Below are 16,307 nucleotides of genomic sequence, written 5' to 3'. Positions count from 1 at the left end.
TGGCCGGCCATCAGCGGGGGTCGCAGGTGTCCCCTCCCCCCACACCTGGGCCCAGAGCTCTGGGTGCTGGAGAGCTGAGCTGCTTCCCCGGAGAGCAGGGGGCTCATGAGCCCCTGGAGCCCGTGGTCTCCCTGAAGGTGTGAAAACCACAGCACACCTTGGCCCAAGCGTCTCCGGGGTGACGGTGGGGGTGGGGAGGGCTGCTCACACCTGCAGGAGCTGTGGTTTCACACCTGTGCTCCCATCTGCACCTCGCACATCCTGATCCCAGTCCCACTGTTAAGACCATCAGTGTTCTAGAATTTTCAGAACCAAGGCATCTGGTGTTCTCTCAGCAACTTAGAAGTCAGAGGAGCCATCAGCAGGACTGACAGGTCAGCCTCATCCAAAAGCAAAGACAGCCCAGAGCTTCAGGTGATGCCCTGCAGCCTGACTTTTGGGAAGGACCACAGGCCAGGCACGGCCAGGCCTGGGCAGAGAGTCCCTCGGGGCTCTGAGAGCTGGTGGCTGAAACAGACTCTGCTATTTTAACCCTACTCAGTGGACTCGAAAAGCCTGCCTCTAAAGGTGAGCACCCTTAGGAGAAAAATGATCTCTTTTCCTCTCTTTTTGATTTTTATTTTTATCGGGCTCTAGAAAAGAGGATGGGAAATACTTCTGCACGTTATGCCCCACTACGGAGATGTCCATTCTGATTTTCCTGGGATCTTTTTTCCTTTTTTAAAGTAAGAATTGTTTGCAATATGCAGCACCAATTTCCAGCTCCTGTGAAAAGCTGACGTTCAGTAAGTTGCCTTCAAAATGTCGCAAAGAAGTATTTTCTTAGCATCTTAATTTCACATTTCAGCAGGCTGTCTGACAAACTGTCAAGAACTTGATTCCCTCTCATTCCCCAGGATGAACAGATAAGATGCCAGGGACCAGGACCACCATGTCCTTACTGCCTAGCCCAGTGTCCCTCCCCCACCAGTGAGTGCCCAGAGGAGGGTCCTCTCCCAGCATCCCAGCACCTGTGTGTACTCAATAAATATCTCTTGGGCACATAATGGGAACAACAAATGTGCAGCAGGTGCCCTAAAATGAAATCTTGGTTGCTGAGGGGCTGATTCGAAGAAACAAAGCTGGTTTTCAGCCCAGAATCCCTCAGATGCCCCTCTGCAGGGGACAGCCGCAGGTACCTGGGTCTGGTTTCTCAGCCCCACCCAACCTCCAGCACAGACCGTGGTCCTGGCCGCAGAAGGAAGGAAGCTGATGTTTATTGAGGCTCTGGGCTGCACACCGTATGTGGGCAACCTCTCTGATTTCTCCACAGGGTAGGTCAGGCCACCCACATGGTCCAGACAGGAACCTCCAGGCCAGAGAGGGGAAGCGACTCGCCGAAGATGGCACAGCCAGGAGGTGTCAGAGTCAGGATTCAGAGCTACATTCATCGCCCACCCTCCCCAGTCTTCCCACCCCCAGGGTCACGATGGGCTTACTTGGTCCCCTTTCCCGCCCCCTGCGAGGTGATGAGGAAGAGTGTGGACCTTGTGCAGCTCCCAGAGGCAGGACCTGGGGTGGGGGGTGGGGGGTGCTGGGCTTGTGGCCTGTCCCAGGCAGGGAGGGCCCTGGTCCCAGCGCATGACTGGCCTCTTGGCACATGTCCTGGGGGCCACCCCCACGTGCCTGGGAAGGAGGGAGGCTGTCCTCGCGTGCACAGAGGCACGCGCCGCTCACATTCATGCATACGGGGAATTCACATCGGCACAGACACACACGTGGCATCACCACGGGGGTGCTCCATGTCCACCCAGGCACGCGGGCCACACACACACGCGCACACAGCCACGCCAGTGGCCCCTGAACCCCAGGTGCACAGTGTGAGCACCAGGCTCAGGCATCCCGTCGGGGAGACCAGAGCTGCAGGCCCCTTCACTCCATAGCCCCCGGGGACCCTGTCCGCGGCTTGTGGCTCAGGAGTATCACTAGCTGGCCTGGGATCCTGGTGGCGTAGGTGGAGGGGCCGTGACCACCCACTGTCGGAGGTAGCTCCTGGGGGGTTCCTCGTCCCTGGGGCTGCTGAAGTCACCCTCCACGGGGCTGCCACAATCAGAGTCTGCGAAGCCGCTGTCAAACGTGTTCATGTCCAGGCCGACCGGAGGCGAGCCTGCCTCACTGTCCGACGGCCCGGGTGTCCAATCTGCCTCATCCTCACGGGACAGCCTTAGCCGGTCAAGGAGGCTGCCCGGCCTCACAGGGCCACCGGCCGAGACGCAGCCACAAGACAGGATTGTGGCCCCCGTGCTCAGGAGCGGATCCTCTGTGCCCGGGCCAGGCTCCAGGCCGGTGTCCAGGTTCAGGGCAGGGTAGCCATCATCCCCACAGGTGCAGGGCCAGTCACACAGCCCCTCTGCATCCACCACGGTCACCGTGTCGATGGACACCAGGCCGTATAGCCGGTCCTTCTCCTGGCTGTAAATGGAGCTGCCCAAGCTGCCTGCAGTGGAGGGCACTGGGCCCCAGGAGCCCGGCTCAGGCACCCCGTCAGCTTCTACCAGTTCTGCGGGCTCCGGCAGCTCCGTGGGCACCAGCCCCTTGGCTGCACCCTGTGGTGGACACGGGCTGCACATCTCCAGGGCCAAGTGCACCCCGGGGCTCCAGGGTCTCAGCTCCAGGCTGGAGGCAGTGAAGGGTGTGCCCACCCATTTCTGCAAGAGAGGCAAGGAGGGAGAGTCATGGATGGGAGCAGGGACAAGGTGCTCGGTCAATGAATCATGTCCAACTCTGCGACCACACGGACTGTAGCCCACCAGACTCCTCCGTCCATGGGATTCTCCAGGCAAGAATACTGGAGTGCGTTGCCATTTCCTCCTCCAGTGGATCTTTCCCACCCAGGGATTGAAACTGCAACTCTTGCATCCTCCGCACTGGCAGGTAGATTCTTTACCACTAGGGCCATCTGGGAGGCCCAGGGACAGGGGTAAGGGGGTGAGCTGTTTACGCATAAACAGATACAGAGACAAGACAGACAGTAAGAGAGACAGAAAGGAAGACTTCAGAATATAGAGAGATGGGGGTGGGGGAGATTAGTACCCAGCTGTCTCCCTGTCCAGAGATGGTCTCCCCCACTGTCCCTGCATCCCTGGGCCTCAGTTTCCCCACCTGTAGCAAGGAGCCATGGCTCTCAGCAGCCTGCAGGCGCAGATGATCCACTGCTCGGCGGCCTGGGCTCTGTGTGGGTGTGGGGTCAAGACTCCCGAGTAGTGGGGACCAAAGGGCAGGAGGGCCTGAGGACTGAGTGGCAGGGCCCCCACCAGGGCTCCTGTTTTATCTTCCTTGGGGAGATTTCTCGAAACCTTGCTTCTCCTGTTTATGTCCTTACTAGGGTGGACATGTGGCCAGGCAGAAGCCCCTCGCTTCTCGGGTCACGGCTGTGTCCTCCAGAGGCTCACGCAGTGCCTGGCAGACAGTAGGCGCCCATAAACTGTCTATTAAGTAAATGAATGAGCGGAAAGAATCAAGGACCAGCCATTCGTAAAGGATAAGGTGGTGGCGGTGGTTCAGTTGCTCAGTCATGCCCGACTCTTTGCAACCCCATGGACTGTAGCCTACCAGGCTCCTCTGTCCATGGGATTTCCCAGGCCAGAATCCTGGAGTGGGTTGCCATTTCCTTCTCCAGGGGATCTCCCTGACCCAGGGATCAAAACTGCATCTCCTGATAAGGGCTGCGGGGCAAAGATGAACTGAGGCAGCCATCCTTAAGCTTTAAGAGTCTCCCTGCCCTTGCCTGCCAGGGGTTCTCCTCATGACACGGAGTCTCCATCCAGTCGGCAGAGAACATCCCTGATAACCAAAATCTTCCAGTTTTGAGCTTCTTGGTCAGAAAGTTCATCTCAGAACCCTGCTGAGGCCCATCACCCCGATCCGAAGTCACTTCTCAGCTGTGAGGCCTTGAGCCAGTTACTTGCCCTCTCTGTGCTTCAGCTTCCTCATCTGCAAAACGGGCCCACTAACAGTCCCCACTTCACAGAGTGCTTGTGGGGATTAAATGATACACTGAATAACATCTGTGGAGCTCCTAGCAGAGCACCCAGTGCACCAGCGAGGGCTATATGAGTCTTGGTAAAACAAACACAGAATAGACGTAAGAGCAGAGCTGCAGGGCAAGTGCAGAGGAAAGAGGAAAGGTTGGATGGACATGGTGGAACCTAGGCCTCGCCCCTGCCTGTCTCTGAGCCTCAGCTTCTGGTCTCCTCGTGTCTCCCCTGGGACAATGAAACACCCAACCACCCACTCGCAGGGGCTGCTTCGTGGGTGAAAGGGCGGAGGCGAGACGGCACTCCATGATGGCCAGGCAGCCGGCAGGTCGCATCTCCTGACTTTCAGGTTCAGCTGGAGCAGTTTGTCCGCCCCACCCGCCATCACCACATCCTCTCTGTGGTGGCTGCCGCCTCTGGTGGGTGGGTGGCGGTAAATGGGCACAGAGAACCCATGGGTGCTGGCAGAGGGGGTGGGGGCCCCATGTATTTTGCAGGTGGGGCCATTTCCTTCCCAGAAGCTGCTCCCTCCCCACCTCCAGAGCAAGGCTTTCTACGAAAGGACTGGGAGGCCAGTCTGAGGCTCAAGGGACCACCTAGCTCACACTCTGCCCCAGTCTGATTCCTTGGCCTGAGAAACGCTGCAGGATCTGGTTTAACACTCATGCCAACCCTGCTCCACGGGAACCCCTTCCTGCACTTTGTGGATGGAGAAAACGAAGTCTGGCTCCGGGCTGGGCGGGGATCTGGGTGCCCCCGACCTGCAGGGTAGGGCTGGGGGTCCAGGTGTGAGGGGAGACGCAAGCTCCCAGAAGGCGAGAGGCTCCAAGGGGCTCATCACAGGGTGGGTGTGCTCACCTTGAAGTCTCCACTGTGGCCCACGTACAGGGGCTGGAAGAAGGGCTTTGGGCTGGACACCTGCAGCCATACCTTTTCCCACGGCCTGGGAAGGCAGAGACGAGGTGAGTCCCCCTGCACCCCCCAGAGGGCAGCAGGGCCTCCTGCTCAGCTGCACCCCAAATGTGTCCTGTGGGAGACTCAGCGTCTCCAAGACACAACTCAGGCCCCTCCCTTCCGCCCCTCTGCCCCAGGCCTCAATTTTCGCGTCTGTAAAATGAGGCAGCGAGTCTCCTATGGTGCACAGTGTTAAAGGGCTGGACTGCCTACTCTGTGCTGAGCCAATGCTGCCCTGCTCTGAGCCCTGACTCCTCCTCCACCCTCAATTCCACAGGGCTGCGGGGAAGAGTCAGGGAATGGAGGCCCTGGGCACTCCAGCTCCTGGAGGTGCCCCCTATATCCTGGCCCATGCTGAATCCCTCCCTGCCTCCCTGTGCACTGGCCTCACCTCCAAGGGACCTTCAGGCCCAAGAAGACAAAGATGAGGCAGACCAGGATGAGCAGGATGGGAACCAGGTGAAGATACAGGTCTCCCTTTCTCTCTGGGAAGGAAGCAAACACTGGATGACATTGACTGGCCTTTACAGGAGGCCACGCGGGTGTGGGTGGGGCACTGGGTCCAGGCTGGAGGGGAAGAGGGTGGGAAGGCTGCTGCTACCTCATAGTGGGATGGACCTGGGTTCAACCCCTACCCCAGGCAAGTGATTTTAATCTCTTGGAGCCTCCCTTCTCTTATCTGCAACATGGGCATAATAATTCCCACTTCACAGATGTATTAGAGGGATCAAATGCCCTGCCGGGAGACGTGCCTAGCACCCAATGCAGGGCTTGGCAAGCAGGGGCCCTAGAAATGCTATGGAGTGGCAACGAGTGGGCACAGGCCTCAGTGGGTCCCCTCCAGCCAGGCCCGGGGTGGCTGCCCTAGAGCACGATCTAGTACAAGGAGTTGGGTGTCCATCCATCCACCCATCCCTGTCTCACATCTACCTTCCGGCTGGGTGTGAAAGACGACTGGCTCACTCCATTCGCTCCAGATGCCCTGGAAAGTGGAGCCGGGCTGGGGCCCTGCCCGCACCTGCAGCTCGTAGTTTGAGCCGCTGTGGAACTCCAAGGGGAGGAGAAGGACGCTTCTGGAATCCTCTGAGATCAGCTTTCTCCCTGGACTCTGTTGGTACAGGGAAAGGAGGCACCAAATCATGAACCCCTAGTCCAGCCCTCCCACCCCCGCAGCAGAACCATCTTTCACCAGCCCCCACGAAAGGGGCGGAGTCTGTCCCACAAAGTCTCCGCCCTCTCCACAAGAATCAAGCCCCAGTCTGAGCTCTGGACACTCCAGCCTGAGCAGCACAGAGCCCTGGCCTCCCTAAGATAGAGTGCTCTGTTCTATTCTCTCTGATCCAAGCTCATCCACTCACAGTCCTGGCAGGGCACCCTTCCTGGCTGGGCTTGGAAATGTCCCACGAGCAGCAGTGGCCATTCCTGGGAATATTTAACTGACAGCATTCCAGACCTTGGACACTTCTGTAGTTCTTCAACAGTGGGTATTTTCCATAGTGGGCATTTCTGGGCATCTGTAACTACAGGCATCTTAGCAACTGATGCCTCTGGAAGTCTTCCACTGGGGACAGTCTGAACAATGGCATTTATGAAAGTCTTCAACTGGGACCATTCTAAAGGATGGATAGCTCTAGAACTCTTCAGCTGTGACTGTTCTAAACATCAGGCCATTCTGGAACTCTTCAACACTCTAAACAAAGAATGCCTTCAGAAGCCTTCACATTTGAAACAACGGTCCCTCTGGACTTCCTTGGTTATTGATGCTTCTGGAAGTCTCCAACAGTGGCCATTCTAAGTATAATGGGACAGTTCCAGGCTGCCCCATTTCTGAAACTTCTCCTACTGTGACAGAACTAGACTTGAGATAGAACCAGGGATGGTGCTGATCCCTTCCTCTCTGGCACACTGATAGAAAGAGGACACAGGGACAGGGAGGAAGGGATTTTAAAGGGCCTCCTACCCCGGGGAAAAATGAGACGAGGGCAGCATGGAGTGAGAGAGTACCAGGGAGCGCCTCCATCCCTGGCAAGTCCTTGGTTTCCACTCTGGACGGTGAATTACAGGCTCACCTGTGGCTGCCCCTCCTCCTGCCTGGATGCTCTGCACATCCTGTCCCTCCCGCCCCCGACCCCTCCAGCCCAGTCCTCTGAGGGCCTTACCCGAGCCCAGGGTTCTCCAACCTTCCTGTACCGCAGTTCATACTGAAGTTTGTCCTTCAGGGCGTAGACAAGGTCCCTGGAACTGGAACTGGAACTCCAGGAGATGTTATAATATCCAGAGAAGTTCACGGTCACGTTGAAAGGGGGAGATGGCTTGACTTACAGGAAAAAGCCAGAAAGAGAAAAATGGGATGAAATTTTGCAGCAGCTGAGAAGGATGTGGTGACGGGGAATAAATTCCCTTATGCCTGATCCATTCTTGATGAGATGAAGACTAGTGACCCTGAATGACTTGGGGTGAAGCACCCCGTCTCTGGGCCTTAGTTTACTCATCTGAGAAATGGGAGATTTAGATGAGATTGGGTTGCAAACTCAACCCAGTTGGGCAGGGGACAGAGACGGATGACACAGATTTGGAGACCAAGCCCTCCCAGTCTCAAGGGGGATGCTACCCCTCAAGGGGGCAAGAATGCAGACCGGCGGCGGCCAGGGGAAAAAAAACCAATGAGATCCAGATGTTCTCCATGTCTGTTCTAAATGATGGCATCGTGTTCTTTTAACTCTAGCTTCCTTGAGAAGTCAAGAGACTGTAATTAGCATCGTGCTAATTAATTAGCACAAATTATGCTAATGATGGAAGTTACCACCTCTGAGTGCCTGCTGGGCTGCTCTGCAGAAGTAATTTGATGCCCAAAGGGGCCCTGGGGATGTGATGTGAATGCTGTCATCTCCTGGACATTTTCTGGAAAGTGCAGGAGCAGAGATCTGAGTCGCCACACCACGCCCTCTAGGGCTCTGTGATCCTGCTTGTCACCTGCCCCTGTCTCGGGGAATCTTAGCTCCTCGGGACAGAGGATTTGTTCTTCAGTCAATGCCATGTCCACAGGTCCTAGGACAGAGCTGCTGCACAGTAGGCCCTCAAGAGATGCGTGTGAAACCAACGCGCATCCCCACCAGGGATTTCAGACAGCAACTCTGAAGCTGCGGACGACTGTGATGGGGGAAGGCACTTGCTCAGGAGGTGGTGGGGGGCAGGGGGAGTTTCATTGTCTCCTGGGACTGGAAATGCTTCTAGGCCCTCTCCTGTTTTCCCCAGGCCAATGGAGGCCTGGTTTTCCACTTTCTGGTATGCCCTGGGCTGGGTGGTGTGGACCAGAGTTGGGGATCAGGGATGGTGTGGGGTCCTGGGCCCAGGAGAAGAAACGGGCCTGGGGGTGGGGGAGAACACCGCCCCCTGCCAAATCTGGGTACAGGCCTGGCTTCAGACCCTGGCAGGGAGGGGAAGGCAGGGCCAGAGGGAAAAGTGACTTGGAGCCCCACTGTTAGGTAGGGGGCAGTGGAGCAGTCCCTCTGCTCTGCAGGGGCAGGGGCAGGCTTGCTGTCTGCCCGGCTCTCTCAGAGGGGCAAGAGGGCACCCCTGCTCTGTGGACTAGTCACGCTTGGATCTGCGTGGCTGAGAGAGCGTGCGGGCACGTGTGCCTGTGTAGGAGCGAGCATGTGGGCAGGTGTCCAGGCTGGATAGGCTGAGGGTGGGTGGGACACCCATGCATGTGTTCGAGGGTGTATTTATGAATGTGTGTGTGTGAGAGAGACTCTGGGTGTGTCTGGGTGTGTGTGAAGCTTCATTCACACCTTGTGTGGTGTGACACCCACAGTGAAACGATCCAAACCTGGACCCCCAGGCTGTGAACGACAGACAGCTTCTCACCCCCCGCCCCACCCTTGGGGATCCAGGGCCTGAAACTCCCAAACCGCGGAGGCTGGGCCTTCCCAAGCAAGACAGGACTCTCTCAGCAGTCTGTGTTTGCATGCCTCTGGGCACGGGACTCTCACCCCCTCTCCCTGGAAATCCCACTTCAGACACACCTGGACCCAACCTGGTTCTGGACCCAGAGAGACAACTGCTTCCACCAATTCGGCCCCTTCTGCCTGTGGACTCCCACCTACCCCCAGCCTGGAGGGAGATGCTGGGCCTCACAGAGCCAATGAATGGGAGAAAACTCAGCGAGGATTTTCTCTTGGGACCCAATGTCCCTCATCATGGGAACAGAATCCCTAAGAGTCAGGGTTCAACTCTATAAATAGGGAAGCAGTCCAAGGTCACAGACAGGCAGGGGCTGAACCAGAACTGAAGGCCAAGGTCCTGGGTCCCAGTCCAACTCGTTTCCATAACCCTGCTGCCTCTCTTTGGTTAAGACTCAAACCTACTGATCAACCCATCACACTATAGCAAAAAGAACTCTAAGGAGAGGGTGGGCCTGGGGGGCCAGCTCAGCGACCATGCATTCTGCTAAACTCTGGGGTCTGAGGGATACTCACTGCTCGCAGCCACCATAAAGCTGCCACACTCCTGGGAGTAGTTGCCGGATGGGTCTGTCATGCTTACATTGAAGAAGTCATCAGCCATGAGGGAGAACACTTTCATGTGGCACGTGTACTCCGCATGGGTGCCATTGTGGGTGGACTGGAGGAGGCTGCAAGAGGTGACTTCATCCTCCAGTTCTTCAAATGTGTCTTGCCTTCAAAGACAGAGCAGCCAGTTATGGCTGGAAGCCAGCAGGGCTCAGGGCTCAGGGTCAGGACCCAAGCCCAGAATCTTGGGGCTGGGAGGGATTTGAGGTGGGGCTGGGGAGTTACTTGGCCCAACTGCTCCTTTCCCAGGGAAGATATTCCTTCCCTGAAGCAGCCTCAAGATGGACTGTGTCCAGGCTTGACTTGCATGCCTCCAGGGGACCAGGAACTCACTATCTCATTAAGAGCATGCATGCATATGTGATCAGGCGCTTCAGTCGTGTCCGACTCTTTGCGACCTGTGGACTGTAGCCCGCCAGGCTCCTCTGTCCGTGGGATTTTCCAGGCCAGAATACTGGAGTGGGTTGCCATGCCCTCTTCCAGGGAATCTTCCTGACCCAGGAATCAAACCCATGTCTCCTGCACTGGCAGGTAGGTTCTTTACCACTGAGCCACTGGGGAAGCCCCATTTGAGAGCAGTAGCTTTTAACTTTGGAAATTTGGGTCATCCTTTCCTGGACGGAACCTAAATATATCCTTGTCAGTCCCACCAACTGTATCACTGTCCTAGAGGAAGGAAGCTAAGCATTTCAAGTCTCCCTTTTGCCCTCTTTCTGTCCAATATCCGATGCATACCTAATAAGTGCTTGTACTCAGGGCCAAGATAAGAGCCAAATGAACTTTACCCCCTGCTTTGGGTGGCCTTCCAGGAAGGCTGTTGGTATAAAGTTAGGGGAAAATGCTCTAGCTTTTTAACTGCCAGTGAGCAGAAACAGTGGGTTTTGAAGTATGTATAGGAGTCCACCAGATATTTATTCTCCTACCTACCTCTTCAGGCTATGAACATGACCACCCTCCAGGGCTAATATGGAGGCATGGACTCAGTTCTCTGCCAAGAATAGAAACTTCTTTGCGGGAATAGAAACTTCTGCTGAAAAAAAGGGGGTCTCTAAGACTGTTAGACTGCATTCCCTGTCACCTCCATGCCTAAAATCCTCAGGTGGCTTCTCACCACCCACACAAATAAGAGCTGGCCCCTGCCTACCTCTCCCCTCCTTCCCCTTCCTCCTTCTCCTTCCTCCTTCTCCCTTACCCTGGCTCACTCTGCTCCAGCCACACTGACCTCCTCCCTATTCCTCAAACTCACCAGCCTGTCCCCACCTCAGGACCTTTGCACGTGCGCTACCCTCTGCCTGGAATGTCCTCTCCCCAGCTCCCTGACTGCCTCCTTCTCACCCAGAAAGGCCTGGCTGGACCACCCTGGCTAAAGCCGCTCTCCCCCTATGTTGCTGACTCTCCAGGGTCAAGACTCCTGGATTTAAAGCACGCAGTCTCAGAACGTATCCTGCTAGCTGTTTACGTGTTTATTGTCTGCCTTCCCTGCAGTGTATCAGGTACAGGACAGCTGAGGCTTTGTCAGTCTTGGGCTCTACTGAGCCCCCAGTGCCTGTGAATGTCTGGCAAGCACTTAATAAATATGTTCTGAAGAAGTAAGTGAACGAATGAATTGGTGATGACAGAATGAAAACCACCTGTTTTCTATCCTGAGCAGTATATTGACAAAGACTCTCCTTGACCAGGCTCAGCTCAGGCTCCTTGAAACTCTCTCCTCAACTAGGGGCTGACTTTGGAGCATTGGCTAATTTCAGCAAGAATCCTGCTAACTCAGCTTAGCCAGAATCGTCCATCCTTCATAACTGGTCAATTTCCTCATCCTCAGCCATTACCCAGGTGATGTCTGATCATATTGGGCTGCCATCAGTTCAGGTCAGTTTATCTGGAATTCCCCCTGGCCCCTGATGTTTCCTCTTAGTGTTTTTCCATTCACTGCCCTTCTCCTTGGCTATAAATTCCCAGTTTTCCTTGTTGAATTCTGTTTGAGCCCAATCTCTCTTCCCCACGCCAAAACCCCCGGCCCCTACACCTATCATGATGGTCTTGGATAAAATCTGCCTTGGGACTTCCTTGGTGGGCCAGTGGTTAAGAATCTTCCTTCCAGGGCAGGAGGCGTGAATTTGATCCCTGCTCCGGGAACTAAGTTGCCATGAGGTAACTGAGCCCGTGCACTGCAACTAGACAGAAGCCCATGCATCACAACGAAGAACCAGCACAGCCAAACTTTTTTTTAATTTAAAAATAAACAAATAAAATAAAAGCATGAACTCCTCATTCTGTTTTAAAACATAAAGTGAAAAAAAAAAAATACACCTTACCATTCTTTAACAAGTGCAATGAATAATGTTTTCTTTAGCAATGTGCACTAACAGGGACCCGCGGATCTTGGAGTCAGACTGCCTGTGTTTGAATCTCAGGTCCACCATTCACTGGCTGTGTGACCTTGGGCAAACTGCATAACCTCTCTGAACCCTAATGTCCTCATTTGTAAAATGGGAGTAATAATTGTGAGAATCAGAAGTGATGATTCATGTGAAGCATAGCTGGATGTGGGGGCATGTATTTAGTGTTCAAGACAGTCATGGGAGACTGGTCATCCTGAAGTCTCAAAACCACAGTCAGGCCTGTGTGAGCAAGTTAGTATGGTCTCTGTAGCCCTGCTTACTGGACCAGTCTCAGGAGCTCTGTGTGAATGTAAGATGGGCAGACTGATTCCCAGACCACAGTCAGTGATTCTCAGCTCCTGGTCCCAGATCATGGTTCTCAGCCCACAGTGAAACCAAGTGCTATTGGTGAAAGGGCTGAGTGAACCCCCATGCAGTGGTAGATATTTTTGAGATTGCTTAACTACCTGCTAGGAGGGCTTCCCTGGGGGTTCAGTGGTAAAGAATGTACCTGCCAGTGCAGGAGATGTGGGTTCGATCCCTGGGTTGGGAAGATCCCCGGGTTGGGAAGATCCCCTGGAGAAGGAAATGGCAACCCACTCCAGTATTCTTGCCTGGGAAATCCAGACAGAGGAGACTGGTGGGCTACAGTCCATGGGGTCGCAAAAAAGTCAGACACAAATACTATCCAACAACAAAACCTGCCAGGCACCCAGTCGGTCCAATTCAATCTGAGGTCTCTGTGGTCCTGCCTCATCCCAGCCCTCCAGGGCTACCCTGAATATCATCCCCAGGGCTGGCGAGGCCTGGCCACTTACCAGGTGAGGGTGAGCGAGTCGGGGTGCCCGGCCCATGTCTCCAGGATGCAGGTGATAGTCTCAATGTAATCGGTGTAGCAGACGAGGTTGGAGCAGCCCCAGGCTGGAGAGTCAAAGGGAGACAGAGGCCTTGGTGAGGGGGGTAGGGTGGGGGCTGCAGGGCTCGACACCTCCTAATCCCCTTGAGGGCTGGATGGTGAGGGGAGGCAGGGGTCCCTGGGCCATGGTGAATATGATGATTCAAGGGCCACTGAGATGCAGGACTGGGGCAACGGGGGTTCTTGCCACCTGAGAATTCTGTTTTTGAGCCCCTCCAAAGTTTGAGGCTAGCTGTGAGGATGAGATTCCTAAACTAAGCAGGTCCCCACCATGGGCTCTCCCAATAAGCCCCGTGTCCAGACACTAGCTCATCATCCCTCCTGGCCAGCCTTCCTCTCAAGGTGGCACATCCTGAATGCCCCAGATGCCAGATGAATCTGCACATCCCACGAGAGGGATTCACACAGCCAATGAGAGACAAGGAGAAGCCTTCCATTCCCCTGCAGTTGGTCTCAGACAGGACAAAGACCTCGGTGACCCGGAAGTGCTCTGAGGGAGCAAGAAGGCCTCAGAAAGCTGAGAAGCCCTTGAATATATTTGCCAAAATGTATGTATCCTACTACCCAAAGCACCACCACCACCACCAGAGTGGCACAGGTCTGGCCCTCTCAGGCAATTCTGTTGGAAGATTTCATACTCGCCCACCTCCAATGTCAATTGCTTCACTTTGGGTCTAAAAATATAGGTCCAACCACAATTTAAATTTTGGTAAATGTTTGACAAAATCCACTTAAGTTTTAGTTCGGTTTTGTTTTGTAAGTTCAAACGCCAACACTGCTCTTCCCCCACCCCCACATCCCTACTATTTACCAGAAATCTGTTCCCCTTTTAAGTGGATTCATTCTTTGTGGCCTTTTCCTATTTTTCCTTGACTAATGAAGATTCAGAGGGTGGGAGTACATCCCTCCCAGGGCTCCGTCTAGCTCAGAAGCTGGATGCGGAGCCAAGAACATTGTTGCTGGAAACAGCTTTTATTTCTAATCCCACCACTCTTTTACAGTCTTCCCTGGTGGCTCAGCTGGTAAAGAATCTGCCTGCAATGTGGAAGACCTGGGTTCGATCCCTGGGTTGGGAAGATCCCCTGGAGAAAGGAAAGGCTACCCACTTCCAGTATTCTGGCCTGGAGAATTCCATGGACTGTATAGTCCGTGGAGTGGCTAAGAGTCAGACACAACTGAGCGACTTTCACTCTCCTTTCCACCATTTTACAGATGAGGATACTGAGGCTCTGAGACTGGGCTATGCCTCGTCTCTCTCTTTGGTCTGGGCTGATGAAATCCAGGAAAGGCAGAAGCTAATCTCCGCTAGGTCTTTACATCCGCACACATGGCAGACATTGCTAATCGATCACAGCACTCCCTCCAGCGGTGTGTGGCCTCAGAATTCTCGGCACAGTTGAGAAGGCTTTCAGCAGCATTAGCAAGGGATCTGAGATGTGGAAACCAATCCTATTCCAGGAGGAGGTGTCCTTTGGGGAGGAACACAGGGCCCATTGGTGGGCACAGAAGGGCGAGTTCAGATAATTTGTGGAGAAAAGAGGACAGATTTGGGCAGGACCCAAACCCATGTGGCCGTGTCCTCTCTGGGTTCGTATCCTGGTTATTCTCTCTCAGGGCTCCAGAGCTTGGAGAGGAGCTGCCATTCCTCCGTAAGCTCAAGGCCGCCAAGGGACAGCTACTGTTGTTCAGCCACTGAATCATGTCAAACTTTTTTGCGATCCCATGGACTGTATAGCCCGCCAGGTTCCTCTGTCCATGGGATTTCCCAGGCAAGACTACTGGAGTGGGTTGCCATCTCCTCCTCCAGGGGATCTTCCCGACCCAGGGATCAAACCCAGGTCTCCTGCGTTGGCAGGTGGGTTCTTCACCACTGAACCACCTGGGAAGCCCTTACCAAGGGGCAAGGTTTGTCTCAAACTTGGAATGAAACATTGAGGAGGGCACGGCAGTCCCAGAAACTAGCATGGAGGTGGCATCAGGGACCAGAAGGAGTAAAAACCCAATCACCTGGTCAGCACCCTGAGCCCTGGGCAGAGAGCCCCAGGGCCACCCTCCCTCCACCCCCACCCCCACCCCATCCCCAACCCGCAGGGTTATCACAGCATGTGGGAGGCAGTGGGAACCACGGAAAGTGGACACATGACTCCCGACAGCTCTGAGTCCCTGTTATTAATCTGGGGACACTGGCTTCTCGAGGGGGTGTGTGTGTGTGGAGGTATTTAGATGCTTTCATGCTGGGGCAGCCCACGCTGCCTGCAGGTGGCACTTATCCAGTAAAAGCAGTTAAGACCATGGGAATCGGGCAGATTTGGGAACCGATCCCAGCTCCGCAACTGCCTGCCTGTGTGGCCATGAGCCTGCCCCCCACGGTCTCTGAGCCTTAGCTTCCTCAGGGCTGCATGAACTTCACAGGCTGCTCAGCGGCGCCCGGGACACAGCAGGGGCTTGGAGTTTATGCCCGCGGGGTGGGGAGAGGCAGCGGGTGACCTAAAGGCCCTTTAGAGTCAGGACGGGCTGCTGACCACTCAGAAAGGAAAAACAAAGGAGCCTGACATCTGTTTCCTGACGGAGCTATTCGAAGCTCTGGGTCTTTCGGTAAAAACCGGAGAGAAATGCCCATGAGTCAGCAGAGCCGCGGCAGAGGGCCCCGCCCCCACAACCCTGCCCCCGCCAGCCTGCCCCCTCCAGCCTCTGAGCCTGTGTGCTGTGTCTCGCCTCCTCCGGGCAGGCTTCCTGGATCTCTCAGCCCCGACTCCGCCCCCAAGTGTAACTCCTGGCCTCTCCCAGCTCAGGGCTTAACATCTCTGGGGGACATCAGTGCCAGCAGTGGACCCAGGGATTGTTGAAAACCATCTCCTAGGAGATGAGGAGAAACTGAGGATAGACCACAGGCAGGACTTCCTCCCTCCAAGAATTGGGAGCTGGCCAAGGCAGAGAGCCATGGAGATGAAGGATGAAGTCTCTCATCTTCCCCCCGACCCAGCCTCCCCAGCCAGTGAGACCTGGAGACCCAGGACGGTGGGCTGGACCACGCGGGACTCGCGTGAACCACTTCTAGATGGTGGAGCTCGCTGGTTGGATGGGTTCTGGTTGATGCAGAGAGGGCTACTGCACCCATGTCAGCTGTAAGTGGACAGATGCTACAGGCTCCAACCCTCCAGCCCCGCTCTGCAGCCCACAAGGCTAGCGCGGCCGCTCCCCACCTGCAGACCTCGGGGCAGCTACTTACTTCCCTGGAGCATTAGCAGGAGCAAAGTCGCAGCCCAGGCACACGGCATGCTGCCTCCCGGAGCCTGGAAGAGAAACACAGCGAGAGGGTGAGCCTAGGGTCCAGAGACCAAGGGGCCCTAAACTGCCCCACTCTGGTCCACATCCCTCCTTTGGAAGACTTGCCTCTCAGTTCCTTGGATTTGTTTTAGCGGGGGGAAAAAGTGTTTGAGGAGCTCGTGGCGGCTCCCAAGGGTTCCTGTCC

At 55.3% G+C, this 16,307-nt stretch overlaps 1 protein-coding gene across 1 annotated transcript in view; it reads right to left on the bottom strand.

The window, feature by feature from the left end:
- Nucleotides 1-604: 604 nt before the first annotated feature.
- The window catches only part of IL21R (interleukin 21 receptor), a 36,729-nt gene continuing 21,026 nt past the window's right edge, over nt 605-16,307 (bottom strand). The window contains exons 2-9 of the mRNA XM_040258360.1: nt 16,065-16,128; nt 12,738-12,840; nt 9,449-9,648; nt 7,130-7,287; nt 5,901-6,078; nt 5,362-5,455; nt 4,875-4,959; nt 605-2,687 (exon numbers count right to left, since the gene is read on the bottom strand). Of these exons, the coding sequence (XP_040114294.1) occupies nt 1,965-2,687; nt 4,875-4,959; nt 5,362-5,455; nt 5,901-6,078; nt 7,130-7,287; nt 9,449-9,648; nt 12,738-12,840; nt 16,065-16,113 (1,590 nt within the window). The 5' untranslated portion in view covers nt 16,114-16,128 and the 3' untranslated portion in view covers nt 605-1,964. The remainder of the gene's footprint in view (nt 2,688-4,874; nt 4,960-5,361; nt 5,456-5,900; nt 6,079-7,129; nt 7,288-9,448; nt 9,649-12,737; nt 12,841-16,064; nt 16,129-16,307) is intronic.

The sequence above is a fragment of the Oryx dammah genome, unplaced genomic scaffold, assembly GCF_014754425.2.
Source record: "Oryx dammah isolate SB20612 unplaced genomic scaffold, SCBI_Odam_1.1 HiC_scaffold_2, whole genome shotgun sequence".
Taxonomy (NCBI): domain Eukaryota; kingdom Metazoa; phylum Chordata; class Mammalia; order Artiodactyla; family Bovidae; genus Oryx; species Oryx dammah.
This window is presented reverse-complemented; position numbering and strand designations above follow the sequence as displayed.